Here is a 13,583-nt window from a genome sequence, read left to right on the forward strand (position 1 = left end):
AAACCTCAAACCTCCCCACTCCATCTTCAAACGCTCTCCAATGTGCACGTGTTACCACTTTGTCCAGCATCTTGAGACGCAGTCGCAGACTGTTGTTGCATTTCCAACGAAGGTGGCTTCCCATGCAATCATTACGGAATGGGTTGAGAGTATCGATTCGTTACAATAAACAACACATTCTGCTTTAATCATCAGTACTGAGCAGTCATTATACTCTCCCTGAGCCAGCCAGCTCCAACATCTATTATTTTAATGTGGAATACAATGGCAGTTTGTTTAAATAGGATTTACATTGAGAAAATGTCTTAGACACCCTGACCCAACCCTTTCCTCTCTCTACCTCGCGGTAGCGATCGATAGTGGGGTAAAGTGTGGGCACTCCCATCCGTGCATGTTGAACTTCTATTGCACCGTACGTAGCCAATTGTGCTAATCGGAGGTGCGGGATAAAGTATCGCTCTTCCGAGATGCCTATCCAGCGTGGAAGAGTAGGCCAAAAACACCCTCTAGTGCTGTCTCTGGTGGAGGCCCTTCCACCAGCAGTGGCATGGGCGAGTACTTTCAAAGTTGGACCTTTTACCTTTTTAAAATCATACGCAAACGCTCGTATTTTAATCCTGTCTCTGTATATCAACATCGCCATTGGACGGCTCCTAGGCCACCCATCCAGCTCCAGTAAGTGTTTTTTTAATGCTGCAAACCGTGGCAGTGCAAGGATTAAATGCCGAAAATAAATTATTATTTGATTGTCCTCGCGCATTTTAATGGAGAAGTGCATGGTACATCCAACATTCCTGTAACCCGGTCAAAATAAACATCCACGACCAGTAATACAGTCCAATAAAATAGCAGTTTACATAGGTCAAAACATAATGGACAGCTTAAAAGTTCTACATGTGTGACCCAGATAATGCATAGAGGGCAAAGCAGTGAACTAATGTCGTTAATACCAGTAATATTTATATTTGTATAGCGTTGTTCATGCAACTTGCATCTCACGATTGATGAGGAACCACAGGCCAAGCTGCAAGGGTGCCACGCAGTGAGCTGGCGCCAACAATTGCCCAAGCTCTGCAGTCCAGCCAATCGGTGAGTGTTTCTACACGCGTGGGAGGATACCGGAGCACCGTGCAAAAAAAACCACGTGTGCGGTGGGGAGAGGGGAGACACTCGATCCCCATTCAGACGGAACAGGTGGAGTCCACAGTTGCTGCACCGCCTTCTCCTGGCGAACCGGGGTATGTGCCCTCGATACCCACGGGAAGGGAGCATGACAACATCTGTGCGATCCACCACTGGATTGCAGGCCACGTGCATAGCCACCACGGCGACAGAGAGCAGGGCAATACGTATGAGCATGCAAGACGAAGGGTTGATTTAAATAGCATGCTACAAAGGATAGATCTTAGATTTACATACTTGGAGAGAATTGGAACGATGGCAAAAGTGAAATCAGTTTCAGATATTAGGAACAGCACAGGAGGTGTGATCACTTATTGCAAAACTCCCCCCCCCCCCCCCATGAATTAGAGGTTACAACAAAAAGGCAATAGTTGACGAAGCAGAGGGAGTGCGGGGCTGGAATAAATAATTGGAACGTACGACCTATTAAGTTATACATAAAATACAAAGACTCGTTTAATTGGACACAATTAAAACAAACAGTGCCTTCGGAACTGGACGTCTCACACATTGAGTGAGGACGGTGACCCCGAGCTCTGCGCGGACATCAGAGAGTGGCAACTCCACCGCTTGGGTCGTACGGACGCCGCGGTGGACAATGAGGGGCCGTCGTCGCACCTGCCACACATCCAGCACCTCATTCTGAAACTTGCACCAGCAGCAGCAGCACCAGCAGCATCAGCAGCAGCAACACCAGCAGCATCAGCAGCAGCAACACCAGCAGCAGCAACACCAGCAGCAGCATCAGCAGCAGCATCAGGTACACCAGCAGCAGCATCAGCAGCAGCAACACCATCAGCAACACCCGCAGCAAAAACACCAGCAGCATCAGCAACACCATCAGCAACAGCAGCATCAGCATCAGCAACACCAGCAGCATCAACAGCATCAACATCAGCAGCAACAACAGCAGCAACAGCAGCAGCAGCAACAGCATCATCATCATCAGCGGCAACAGCAACAGCATCATCAGCATCAGCAGCAACACCAGCAACACCAGCAGCAGCATCAATAGCAGCATCAACAGCAGCAGCACCATCAGCACCAGCAGCATCAGCAGTACCAGAAGCAACACCATCAGCACCAGCAGCAACTACACCAGTAGCAGCAACAGCAACAACAGCAGCAACAACACCATCAGCAGCAGCAACAGCACCATCAGCACCAGCAGCAGCAACAGCAGCAGCACCAGCAGCAGCAGCAACAGCAGCAGCACCAGCAACAGGAGCAGCAGCAGCAGCTCTCTAATGCGTCATTAGCGAGCAGCGCATTGCGTGCCATCCCAGCCCAAGGCTGGCAGGAATGATTTTGACACGCTTCTACCTTCCGTGCAGATGAAGCAACACCGATGTCTCTCTCGTCAATGTCATTTAAAACCCGTTGCCTCAAAGCAGTTCAGATGTCGGCAGCGGCCATGTTGAAGAATGCTTAAACTAACTTCACTCGAGTGTGCACATGTGCCATCACGTTTGCGGGATATTTTTTTTTGTTTCATCTGAAAGAATGAGGGTCTTAGGACAGCACTTGTCAGCTCTTTGCAATCCAGGTGTGCTGCTTTACGATTGAGCAATTCCATCGTCCCCTCCACGTATTGAACCCTGGCCGTATCCAGGGCTCACCGTTCTCGTGCACGCTTTCTTCACGCCCAGTCCTCGCTTAACGCGTGGTGTTACACTAAAGGCGCTTTCGCTAAAAACGCGGTTCTTCCACGAGGGAACACTTTTCGCGCAGCGCGGAACGCGGTTTCTGAGCGGTCGACAAGAAACTGCTTTCTCGAGCTGCGCGGCTGAGCGGTACGAGACTTTGTGCACAATGAGACAGTAGCGTGTTGGCGTAGCCTCAGTTCTTTGTTCCGCCATCTCAATGCGCGTGCGTCCATCGTATCTCGCCAAGTTTTACCGTTACGTTATTCATGGGGAAATTGTATTCGCTGAATGCTTGAATGTTGAAGTTGTTTTGCACCCTACGTAGCCAACCGTGCTTATCGGAGGTGCGGGGGAAGTACAACAAACTAAACAAACAAGCAGTTCTCAAGAAATGAGTTTTCAATCTAGATTTTAAAGTGCATAGCTCCGGTGGCTTCCTATTATCAGAAGGAAGAGCGTTCCAGACGGCCGCAGACGTGCATCTGAAAGTGCGATGAAGTAGCCGTCTTTGTTCAATGGGTAGCCAAAAGCCGCTGCGAGGATGACGGGAGTTCGCGTGATGATTTATACTCCTTGACGAGATCAGCAAAGTGTAGTGGTTCATTTGTGTGCCAGCATTTTGAGTATAACGAGTTACGATCTTACAATGTATTCGTTCACTTTTCCGGAACGCATCTACCACATTAAGCGAGGACTTTACCGTGGCAGTTCCAGGTGGGTGCTTTGCACATGGGCCACTACATCGCTAAATGCAACACAAAGCCTTAACTTGGGAAGTATATCCCCTCTCCGCTGCAGTGATACTTCTTCAATGGAAGCAATGAGAATCCTACGTACGTTACCACTACATAGGCAGGTGTATTTTAAGCAGAGCCAACTAAACGTGCCCGCTTCGTCCGGGACTTTTCACTGTCATGTAATCGAAGCATCAGCATTCTCCTGGTGTGTCGTCTCCGGAGAATGTGAGCGCTGGAGAAACAAGTGGTCAGGCGTTCCTCCCGATTCTTGATCAACATACACGTTTAAGCTTTCTTGACTGGCAAACCCTCTTGTATATTGGTGGTTTAAGCAAATAAAAAAAACACAGTTTTCAACACTTTATTGCATTGCTTTTTCTGACCGTTCCTCGACTCTGTGCCTGGTTGCATTCGTCTCTGACTTGAGGATAGCGTTGACCCTACAATTCGGGCGATGCGTCAATTCCAAATGTGTTACTATTTCCCGTCTGTCTCAAGTGTCATCTCAATAAAGCTAACGCATGCTCACATGGGGCCTGCACAGATGATCATTTGTGATCTACAGGCCACTGTTTGGGCTTTCTACAGCTACATCAAAACAAACATTCCTACATAAGAGTGCATATGTCTCCGGAAGTTGCAGTACATCACGAAACATGTTGGTAAAGAAACAAGAAAGAGTAATGGCTTCGTGCACAATCAAACATTGTCCCCAATTCATATCTGATCAAATCACATTGTTGGAGCCTAACACGCAGATAGCGTTGACGCATGTCCGCATCTGCGAGACGATAATTTAGCAGAGCCCTTGGAAAATTCCATTCCGAGGGCCATCCTTTCCTCTAACTTCGTAGAAAGCGTCTCTGTATGTGAAGGGTCGTTCGTCAAGCCCGTTTAATGTTCACACACGAACGCGAGCACGACGCAGCGCCGCTTTACAGCCAGGACCACGACTCACCTTGGACGCTTCTAATCGTCAAAACCCCCGTCAAACCGATAGACCCCATTAACGATGACGCGTTCGAAACTGCACGGCAATGCGGTTAGATGTCCCGTATCAGTTATCTTTTGCTCCATTCGTTGCTACAGGACTACCAAGCGGTTTGAGGTTTAACGTTGAGAGAAAAGAAAAACACATTCCAGTATACACCCCCCTCCCTCCCCACAAACCAATCTGAAGCCTCAATTGAAGGTGGTGCAAAGCAATTCCCCACTTTGGCTACGTAGCCAACGGTGCTTCAAGTGTCGGTTATTGTAAGGACGTCAAGTGCAGCGTCGATGACGGTCGCATGGTCGACCGTCACGACCGCTCCGTTCCCCCTTCCTCTTCACCACTGACCGAGGGATGACGACGGCTCATCCGCAGGACGAGTGTCAAACGCGCTCTCTCTCTCTCTCTCTCTTTGTCCTTCTCGAGAACCGCCGCTCTTGGGGAAGAATCTCCCCACCGTTCACCCGTCTGCTCCCACGTGACAGGGTCCAGACGCACGTCAACGTGCGGCTCGGGGTGTCGCGCAAAGCACCTCCGTGGTGTGCCGCGGTGGAATCGCGCTTCAATGAGACTTGGGACGACGGCAACAACGACGACGACGACGACGACATGCAACGTAACGACGAAGCGAGGGAATGCATTGCTTGAGGATGACGCGTTGACTTGACTCTAGCACGGCCAGGGCTAAGTGGGGCCACGCGATCAGACGGTGATCGGGCAGACGATGACGCGGTCCTCCAGAAGCACGCTCGTCACCAGGAAGACCAAGTAGAGCAAGAACATGATGCCTCCCAGCGCCTTGTTCATCTTCCAGCCGCAGAGAGCGATGGAGATGATGACGAAGAGCAGCATGAGGAAGAGCAGCACGATGGCGCAGAATAGCCCGTTGCTGCTCACCTTCACCGGTTCGAACGAGTGGAGCATGGCGAAGAGCAGCCAGGGAAAGGGCAGGCTGCACGGAGGACATTGGGAACGCGGAAGGGGAGGAGAGAGAGAGGAGAGCGGCAAGGGGAAACACGTCAGTGGACGATGTCTCGTCGAAATGAAAGTGCGACTAAGAACAGAACCAATTGGTGCTTTTTTAAAATTTGTATCGTCCGTCAGCCATGGTCAATTCACTACTCAGCGAAGGCCTCTCCAAGCTGTTGCCACCTCGCATGACCCTGAGATGTAACGATCCATCCAGCGCCTGCACAAGAGATAATTGCAGCGCTCCGTCTCCTCGGTGGGACATCCTCTTGGACGCGCCCCATTTCCTGGCTGCCGTTCCGTCAGCATTCTTGACCATCGCCAATTATTGCTTCCAGATGTGTCCTGCCTAAGCCTACTTATTTTTGTTTTATTAATCAGTTTGATTGACGTTTTAACACATGACCGAAATGATATCAATCGTTGGTAAAGTAATGTTTGATATTTACTTATGGTAAAAAAAGAAAAAATAATAATAATCTAGTCACCTGTCTCTCTTTGGATTAATGTAACTGGATAAACCTTTACAAAAAAAATATCTATCACACATGACTCTCTCACCGGGTGTCGTAAAACTACCCAGGAGCAACTCCCACAGTGTATCAAGCGTGGTAGCATGGAGCTGCCCGTTTAATGGAGATCCCACCTTGCCAGTGGAGTTGGCAGAGGATTCCCAAGGTAAAAAACAAACAAAATAACTTTAAACTAGGTTTTCTTTTACCAGGTAAGGCCCACTGAGCTATATAGGCATTTTTTCAGAAGCGACCTGGCCACAAACGATAGTTCAACGAAGTGGCTTAAATTATGTGGAAATGTATAGCAGCCAAATACCCTGAATGCATGTTGATTCTAAATGCGGAGGGAAAAAATGGAGAAAACAATCCACGCAACTATGGGGAGAACATGCAAACTCCCAATATACAGGCGTCAGGGTCGGGATCAACCTTTGGGTATTTCCGTAAAGTCACGTAGATGGGAACCCGCTGGTAGGTTCCAGAAGGGGGGCGTGGCCTTGGGGGCGGAGCCAGGCCACGCTGGCAGTATAAGAGGAGCCCGGGGCGGGGACCTCGGGGCTGTCGTTTGGAGTGGGATCCGCGTCGTCGTCGTTGCTGCTGAAGATCGTCACCATCATCGCTGTCGTCGTCACCTGACATTGCGCTGCTAGACGTAGTTGGCTGTCTCGGTTCAGCACCGTCAGTGTCAGACGGCCAGCGTAGTGTGAAGGCTAGCAACCAGTGTAGAGTTGCGTTTAAGCGAGAGACAGCAGAGTGTGTAACAGTGTAGGGTGTTTATTGTATAAAGTGTACAAACTGTGCTCGTTATTTAATTAAAGAATTGCCTCCAAGAAGTTACATCTCCAAGTCAGTCACTAGACATACATGAAGAAACAAGAGACGTTTCTCTTTGGTTGTGACATTTTTCTTTAAGCAATAAAAAACTAGGGAAATGCATCTTGGCAACAATTCCCAAACTTTTCATGAAATAACCCACCGAGTGTGATTATACAATATATTGCAAGACATAATAATCAGCGATATATCAATATAAGACAATTAGAAAATATTCATGGAGGCAGTCTGCTTCCAATGATGAAGACAAAGTGTTGGACACTGGAAAACATGCAGGCATTTTGCAGAAATTAATTCCTGGAAAGAGAATGAAAATGTTGAACACCCCAACGTTGAAATCGAAATCATCTCGCGTTTATAGGGTTGCCAGGAGGAGCATTGCGGGCCAGTAATAGAGACGCTGATTTAAGCCGGTTTACATTATTTCTTTCCTTGATGCATTACCGGTCGCTGTCAATATGACTGTCGCTTGGCGACAAAAAGGTTGATTAGAATGCATGCCCCCAAATTCAAGCTGTGTTGCACAACTCGAATCTCCTAGGTTACGAGGTGCAATGCGTGATGGCTGATGGGCAAAGGAGTTTTCGTTGGAGCTTTCAGCAGCTGAGACGCGGCGACCTGTGGACACTGCAGAATTGAACCTTTGCAAATGGGTGCAATCTGCGTGATTATTTTGACGCACTGAGCCGTGTTTTGTTTTCAATGTCACTAATTTATTTTTAAATGTGGTTTCCGCTTTCCTTAATTTACAACATCATTTGTATTTATGTAGCTTTGCGTGCTCCGTTGCTTAGTGCATGGCTTTCTCATTCAAATTACTTTGTTCTATAACAATAATAAAACAAAGTGTTTAATTGTTTTGTTTATTGCAAAGTGACATTGTTAATTGAAATGGAATCTCTATGATCCTGAATTTAATCTCGACAGCCACCTGCAATTAAACCAGATTCTTGAGTGTAGCGAGTTTATGACCTCAGCTTGCTCGCCAATGACAACACAAAACAACTGAGTTCAATTAGATTTTTCATTAAATTCATTTTTGGGCACTCAACATGTTAACTCCGTTGCGATGTGATGAACAATCGCTCCCAGAGCATATAATATGGACAGGCAAATGTGTAGCCTTGCAATTTTGTGCTCACGTTACTGCTGGCGGCTGTGATATGCCAGCTACCTCGCCTCGTATACAGGAGGTTGTGGGTTCGATCCCGACCCTTATGCCTGTATATTTGGAGTTGGCATGTTCTTCCCATGGTCACGTGGATTTTTCTCCGGGTCCTCCATTGTTCCGCTGCACCTTTAGAAACATGCATTTAGAATATTTGGCTGCTATAAATGTCCACGTGATAAGCCACTTCGTTGGGCTATCATTTGTGGCCAGGTCGCTTCTGAAAAACAGCTCCATAGCTCAGTGGGCCTTAATTGGTAAAAAAAAAAATAGGAGCGGGAGCTTGAGAAATCTCCTCCGTGCTGGCAAGAAAGTTTTGGAAAATGTGGGAGTACCCACAATTTTCCTCGCAACATTTCTACCTGCAGCTCTATTAATTATGGTGTACACATGGATACCGCTGGCTGGACAGAGGCGGTGGGATTTAAGAAACTTGCCCCTTGTTTCAACCACAGCGTCAGGAGATCAAACCGGCGGCCTCTGGATTGCAAGTTCACTTCGCCCAACCGTCGCACCACGGTGGCATCCAGCATTGATGAGCAATCTTTTGAAGTAACTTCAGAATCAGTTCTTCAATGACATCTTCTGGAATGTGTGTCTTTAACATCAGCTGATGCACTCGTCGTCAAATGGATTTCGTTTAACTTAGTGAGAACTCAAGGAGACCAGGATGAGCCTCATTTGCAAGACTGACCTGAGTCACCAACGTGATCAATCGCGACGAAAAGCAACAAGAGCATCAATGACGTTAAGCCTCGTGTGGTGGTGTGTGTGTACGGGGCGTGTCGTGAGTGGTGAGCGTGGTGTCAGAGGTGTGTGTATGTGTTTGGTAAGTGGTGAGTATCTGTGGTGAGTGGTGTGTATGTAGCGTGTCTGGTGTGTGTGTTTGGTGAGTGGTGAGTATCAGTGGTGAGTGGTGTGTATGTCGCATGTCTGGTGTGTGCGTTGGGAGAGTGTGAGCGGTGAGTGAAGTTCTCAAAGGAAACATGTTCATCTCGTGACTCCGTTCAAACACAGTTTGCTGAGCACAGGCCCAGAGGCCCAAAGTATCAAGTGGCCAGCAACAAACAGCACCATTGCAGGGCTACATCGATTAGAGTCTTGCGTGCACGTGCTGAAGCCCACCCAATGGTGATGTCGAAGATGTTGCTGCCCACGGAGCTGGAGACGGCCATGTCACCCAGTCCCTTGCGAGCGACGATCACGCTGGTGATGAGGTCAGGGATGGAGGTTCCTGCTGCCAGGATGGTGAGGCCCATGATCTCCTCCGTGATGCCAATGGTCTCTCCCACCTGAGGGTCAAAGGAGGAGATGTGAGGATCCTGTAAGTCGGCATCTCACTGCCAGGAAATGAGGACATTTTGGTGAGGTGTCCTCTATTTTACCGATGTATGAATAGTGCATAAGATTTGAATGATATGCTCCACACGCACGAGTATTGACGTCTACTTTGATATTTGTGAAACGTTAGGCAAACACTCAGCTTGCGAGACGATGTTGGTAAACTCTGAAGTTGTATCATAGAAAGTAGATATGCACATAGCATCTTCACCAACTGATTTGTAACTGCGGTTTTACACGCTGTGTGTGTGTGTGTCTGTGCATATTTGGGAAGCCCTGGAGAAGGTGCGGAGGAAGGACATGAAGCTAAACACACAAAAAACATTTCTAAAGATGTGAGTTTCAAAATAAATGTTATATTTTAAAAGTGTATGTTGAAAATGGTGGGAGTACCCACACTTTACTCCACCAAAAGTGACCTGCTTATCGACTCACTTTGATTTACCAATTCGTACTAGATTAGAGGCATGGGGATTTATGAAACTTGCCCCATCATATCTACGTTGAACTTCTCTCGCGCCACATATAGCCAACCGTGCTAATCGGAGGGGTGCCAGGAGAATAAACCAGCAACCTCTGGATCGCAAGTCCGGCGTGCTGGCCGTTACTCCACGGAAGCATCATCCCAGACAATGGAGAACGATGATGAAATGGCAGGCAAGGTGGCAGGCAAGGTGGTGGCTGAGAGCCGCTTCGCGGTGTTGCCAGCGTTGTCGAGGCCTGCGTTAAGCTCCCTGCCACTCAGCTGGTGTCCACGAGTTACCGAAACAACAGAGCAGACAGCCTGCCTGCTCTCATCCGCAGCTTTAACTAACGTGTCCCTTGGCACTGGTGTGTCTATTTCATCACAATGATGCCCCCCCCTCCCCCATCTATGTTATTCCTATTTCTTCAAATGCAGGTTTATTTATTTATTTATTTCAACTAGGTGAGCGCCACAGTGGTGAGATGTTATATTGTATACAGGTAGTCCCCGACTTATGATGGTCCGACTTCGATCTTACGTTGGCGATAGCGATATGACAAAATTGTTAAATATTTTACATTTCGCGCGGCAGGCAAACGCAGCAGCGTACGAGGTACGATACTGTACGTTGGGACGCTGCCGGAATGTACGCAACTCCCGCCTTGTGTGATGCCTCACTCTCACCAGCGGTCGACGGAGTTAAGTTGTCACGGTGTTAGCGCGTGTATTTTTTTCTGTGTTTTTTGTGTTTCAAAACCCAATTTTAGTGAAAAAAGCATGTATTGTAATTAATAAATGCATACAGTATATCGTTTATAGAGTACGATACTGTAAATTGCTCTGTTTTGCTAAATTATCACCATTCTGTAAGACTCCTGGGTAGGCTAGGCCGTCTTCGACTTACGATATTTTCGACTTACGATGGGGGTCGTCGTAACGCATCTCCATCGTAAGTCGGGGACTACCTGTATTTGGAGTTTGCGGGTTCTCTCTCACAGTGGTCGAGTATGATTAGTTTACGTGTCCTCCGGCTGGACCCCCCCCCCGCATTTATAATCAACATCACGCGTTTAGAGTATTGGGCTGCTGCGATGAATTCCCACGTCATGATAAGCCACTTCGATCAGCTATCATGTGTGGCCTCTGAAAAAGGGCTCAGAGCTCAGTGGGTCTTACCTGGTAAATAAAATGGTTTAGTTTTCACTCGAGAGACGAGGATATTCTCATATATCCGGGTTCTGACCTGGGGCATTAATCTCCCAGTAGGGGGGAGATTATAGCTTCATCAAATTCCCATTGAGTAATTTACAGGTATTTTTTTTATGAACATCTGGACTGTTGTTAGGGCGTTTCATTTGAACATGCTACTCAACTTTCCACACTTTAAATGCGGCATCTCTTTCACCGAATTAAGCGACTGCGAAGTGAATCAATGGAACAAAGTGGATGCCGGACATGTGGGTGTGTCAATAGAGCAGAGGACGAACCTGGTGAGCCCACCACACCATGAGGTAGGAGAACGCTGCAATCCACAGGATGGCTCCGAAGAAGGTCACCACAAAAAATTTCTTTGCTGACTGCAACAACACAAAAGCAGTTTGACAAAACAATATAAAAACGATACCAGTTTCCGGTTTTAGAAGGCGAACTCTGGCGGCTCAAGGATTAAAGCGCTGGGCTGGCATCGCTGAGATCTCGGTTCGAATCCGGGTTTCGGCTGCCTGTGATTCAACTGGGCTCTCGTAGCAAAGTGCTGGTCTCAGCCTGGTCACCAATGACTTGACACACACATTTTGTTTTCATCATAACATTTGTTTTTTAACTTAATTGTGGCTCTGAAGTCCAGCTTTGGGGGAAGTAAAAGTATCTGTTTGACGTTCACGCGACAAGCAGTCTCGTAGCAGAGTGTGTGTGAGAGCGCACAGCCCCATAGTGTACATCTATAATGCCACTTGGGAAGATCGTTTCAGGGAAGTCCCATGAACAATCTCTTCTTCAGTCATTATCTGTCAAACTGGGCGTATGGCTCTGTGAGATATATTCCTTTTCTCACGACTCAACACCGAGAGCACAATTGGAATAAATTGCGATCAGAAACAAAAAACTATCTTGGTTATAAAGTTTGTGACTGCCTACGGCATATTTCATAAATATAACCAATGGCAATACCACACATGAGTTACTTGCAATTTTTATTAGTTCCACAAGAAAAAAGATGTAAGCGTGGAATTGAACTGTTGCATATACAGCATGTGTCTAAAAAAACACACTCAAAAAAGCTGCTCCACTCATATTATTTGTTTCCAGGACACGTTGCCCTTCATGCAATATTTATGAATAGCACAATGATGCTGAATCCCCTGCCAGACTACAGCGTGTGACAACATTGATCCGTTTCCAGAAAAGCGTTCCCTGCAGTGTTCCAAGAAAGGCTCCATCCAAATGCACCTGTGCCCTTCACAAAGCTAAAAAAATAAATAAGAAGCACATTACCTCTCTCCCATTATACCCAACCCACCACCGTCCCTTCTCTTACATAATTATCCGACAAAGCCATGAAATCCGTGCCCCTGCCCACCCACCACCACCACCACCACCACCGCCTCCGCCGCTCTGTGCGAAAAAAACTCACGGGGTTTCTGACGTCTGGCAGCGTGAGCCACAGTGGGAATATGATTGGGAAGATGATGAGGAAGGTGATCCTCTTGCGACAGCTGTTGGGCCACGCCAGGCTGAGGGGCTGCTCGTCCTCGTCCTCCTCCTCCTCCGCCGGCGCCGCCGCCTCCCTGACGGCTCCCGTCGTGTCGGCCTGCGCGTCGTTATTCATTGATTTGTTATATACACATAGATTTTTTTAAAATATCGACACCTGCTTCGTGACTCGCAAAAGAGATCGGGACGGGCGGTGGCAACTTTGGCGGGAGTCTTCTTGGTTCTTTCGGTAAAGTCACGTAGAAGGGAAATCATAAAAGAATAATAAAAAAGATATAAAATCATGTAATAAAATTTTATTATATTTTATTTTTATTATTAAGAATACTATTATTAAGAATAATAAAAAAGATATAAAATCATGTAATAAAATTTTATTATGTTTTATTTTTATTATTTTATTATTTCCCTTCTACGTGACTTTACCGAAAGAACCAAGAAGATGAATCCCTGCAGTCACGAAAGCTTTACATCGAAATTTTGGCGGGAGTGTTTAACGCATGATCAAGAGCTTGTCAGTTATACTAAAGAACTAAAAACTAATTTTTTTTTTAACCATGGTAAGGCCCACTGAGCTATATGGCTCTTTTTCAGAAGAGACCCTGGACATTTTGAATCCGACATGACCCATCGTCCCTTTTGAGGACGACACAATGGGTGCTAGTTTTCAGGATGTCAAAAGCAATGAACTACGTAGGTCAAATGGGTCAAATTAAAGTGAAGCCATGATGACTCCCTGCTCAGATGAGCGTGGGACATTGCTCATCTCTGTTGCCAGCCCTGAAGCAGTGGTGGAGTGCCACGTTCACACGGTGGGGCCAGTCACTCCATAAGTCCACCCCTGCAATTGTAATGATATCAGGCATGTTGCCTGATACGTCCTCTCATCCTTTTCCAATTAAATACTATACACTTGAAAAATCGCCTGGCCTGCTGCAGCCTACACTGGCGTTCATCAGTTTTCCTGTCCATAAACGTTATCAATCGTGCATTGTACGTGTCTGAGCGGAAATCTCTTGACA

General features: G+C 47.1%; 1 protein-coding gene across 1 annotated transcript in view; it reads right to left on the bottom strand.

Annotated features, from left to right (window-relative positions):
• Positions 1–3,074: 3,074 nt before the first annotated feature.
• The window catches only part of LOC144950066 (sodium/potassium/calcium exchanger 2-like), a 77,501-nt gene continuing 66,992 nt past the window's right edge, over positions 3,075–13,583 (bottom strand). The window contains 4 exon segments of the mRNA XM_078880070.1: positions 3,075–5,508; positions 9,168–9,334; positions 11,337–11,426; positions 12,482–12,658. Of these exon segments, the coding sequence (XP_078736196.1) occupies positions 5,259–5,508; positions 9,168–9,334; positions 11,337–11,426; positions 12,482–12,658 (684 nt within the window). The 3' untranslated portion in view covers positions 3,075–5,258.

The sequence above is a fragment of the Lampetra fluviatilis genome, chromosome 3 (assembly GCF_964198595.1).
Source record: "Lampetra fluviatilis chromosome 3, kcLamFluv1.1, whole genome shotgun sequence".
NCBI lineage: Eukaryota > Metazoa > Chordata > Hyperoartia > Petromyzontiformes > Petromyzontidae > Lampetra > Lampetra fluviatilis.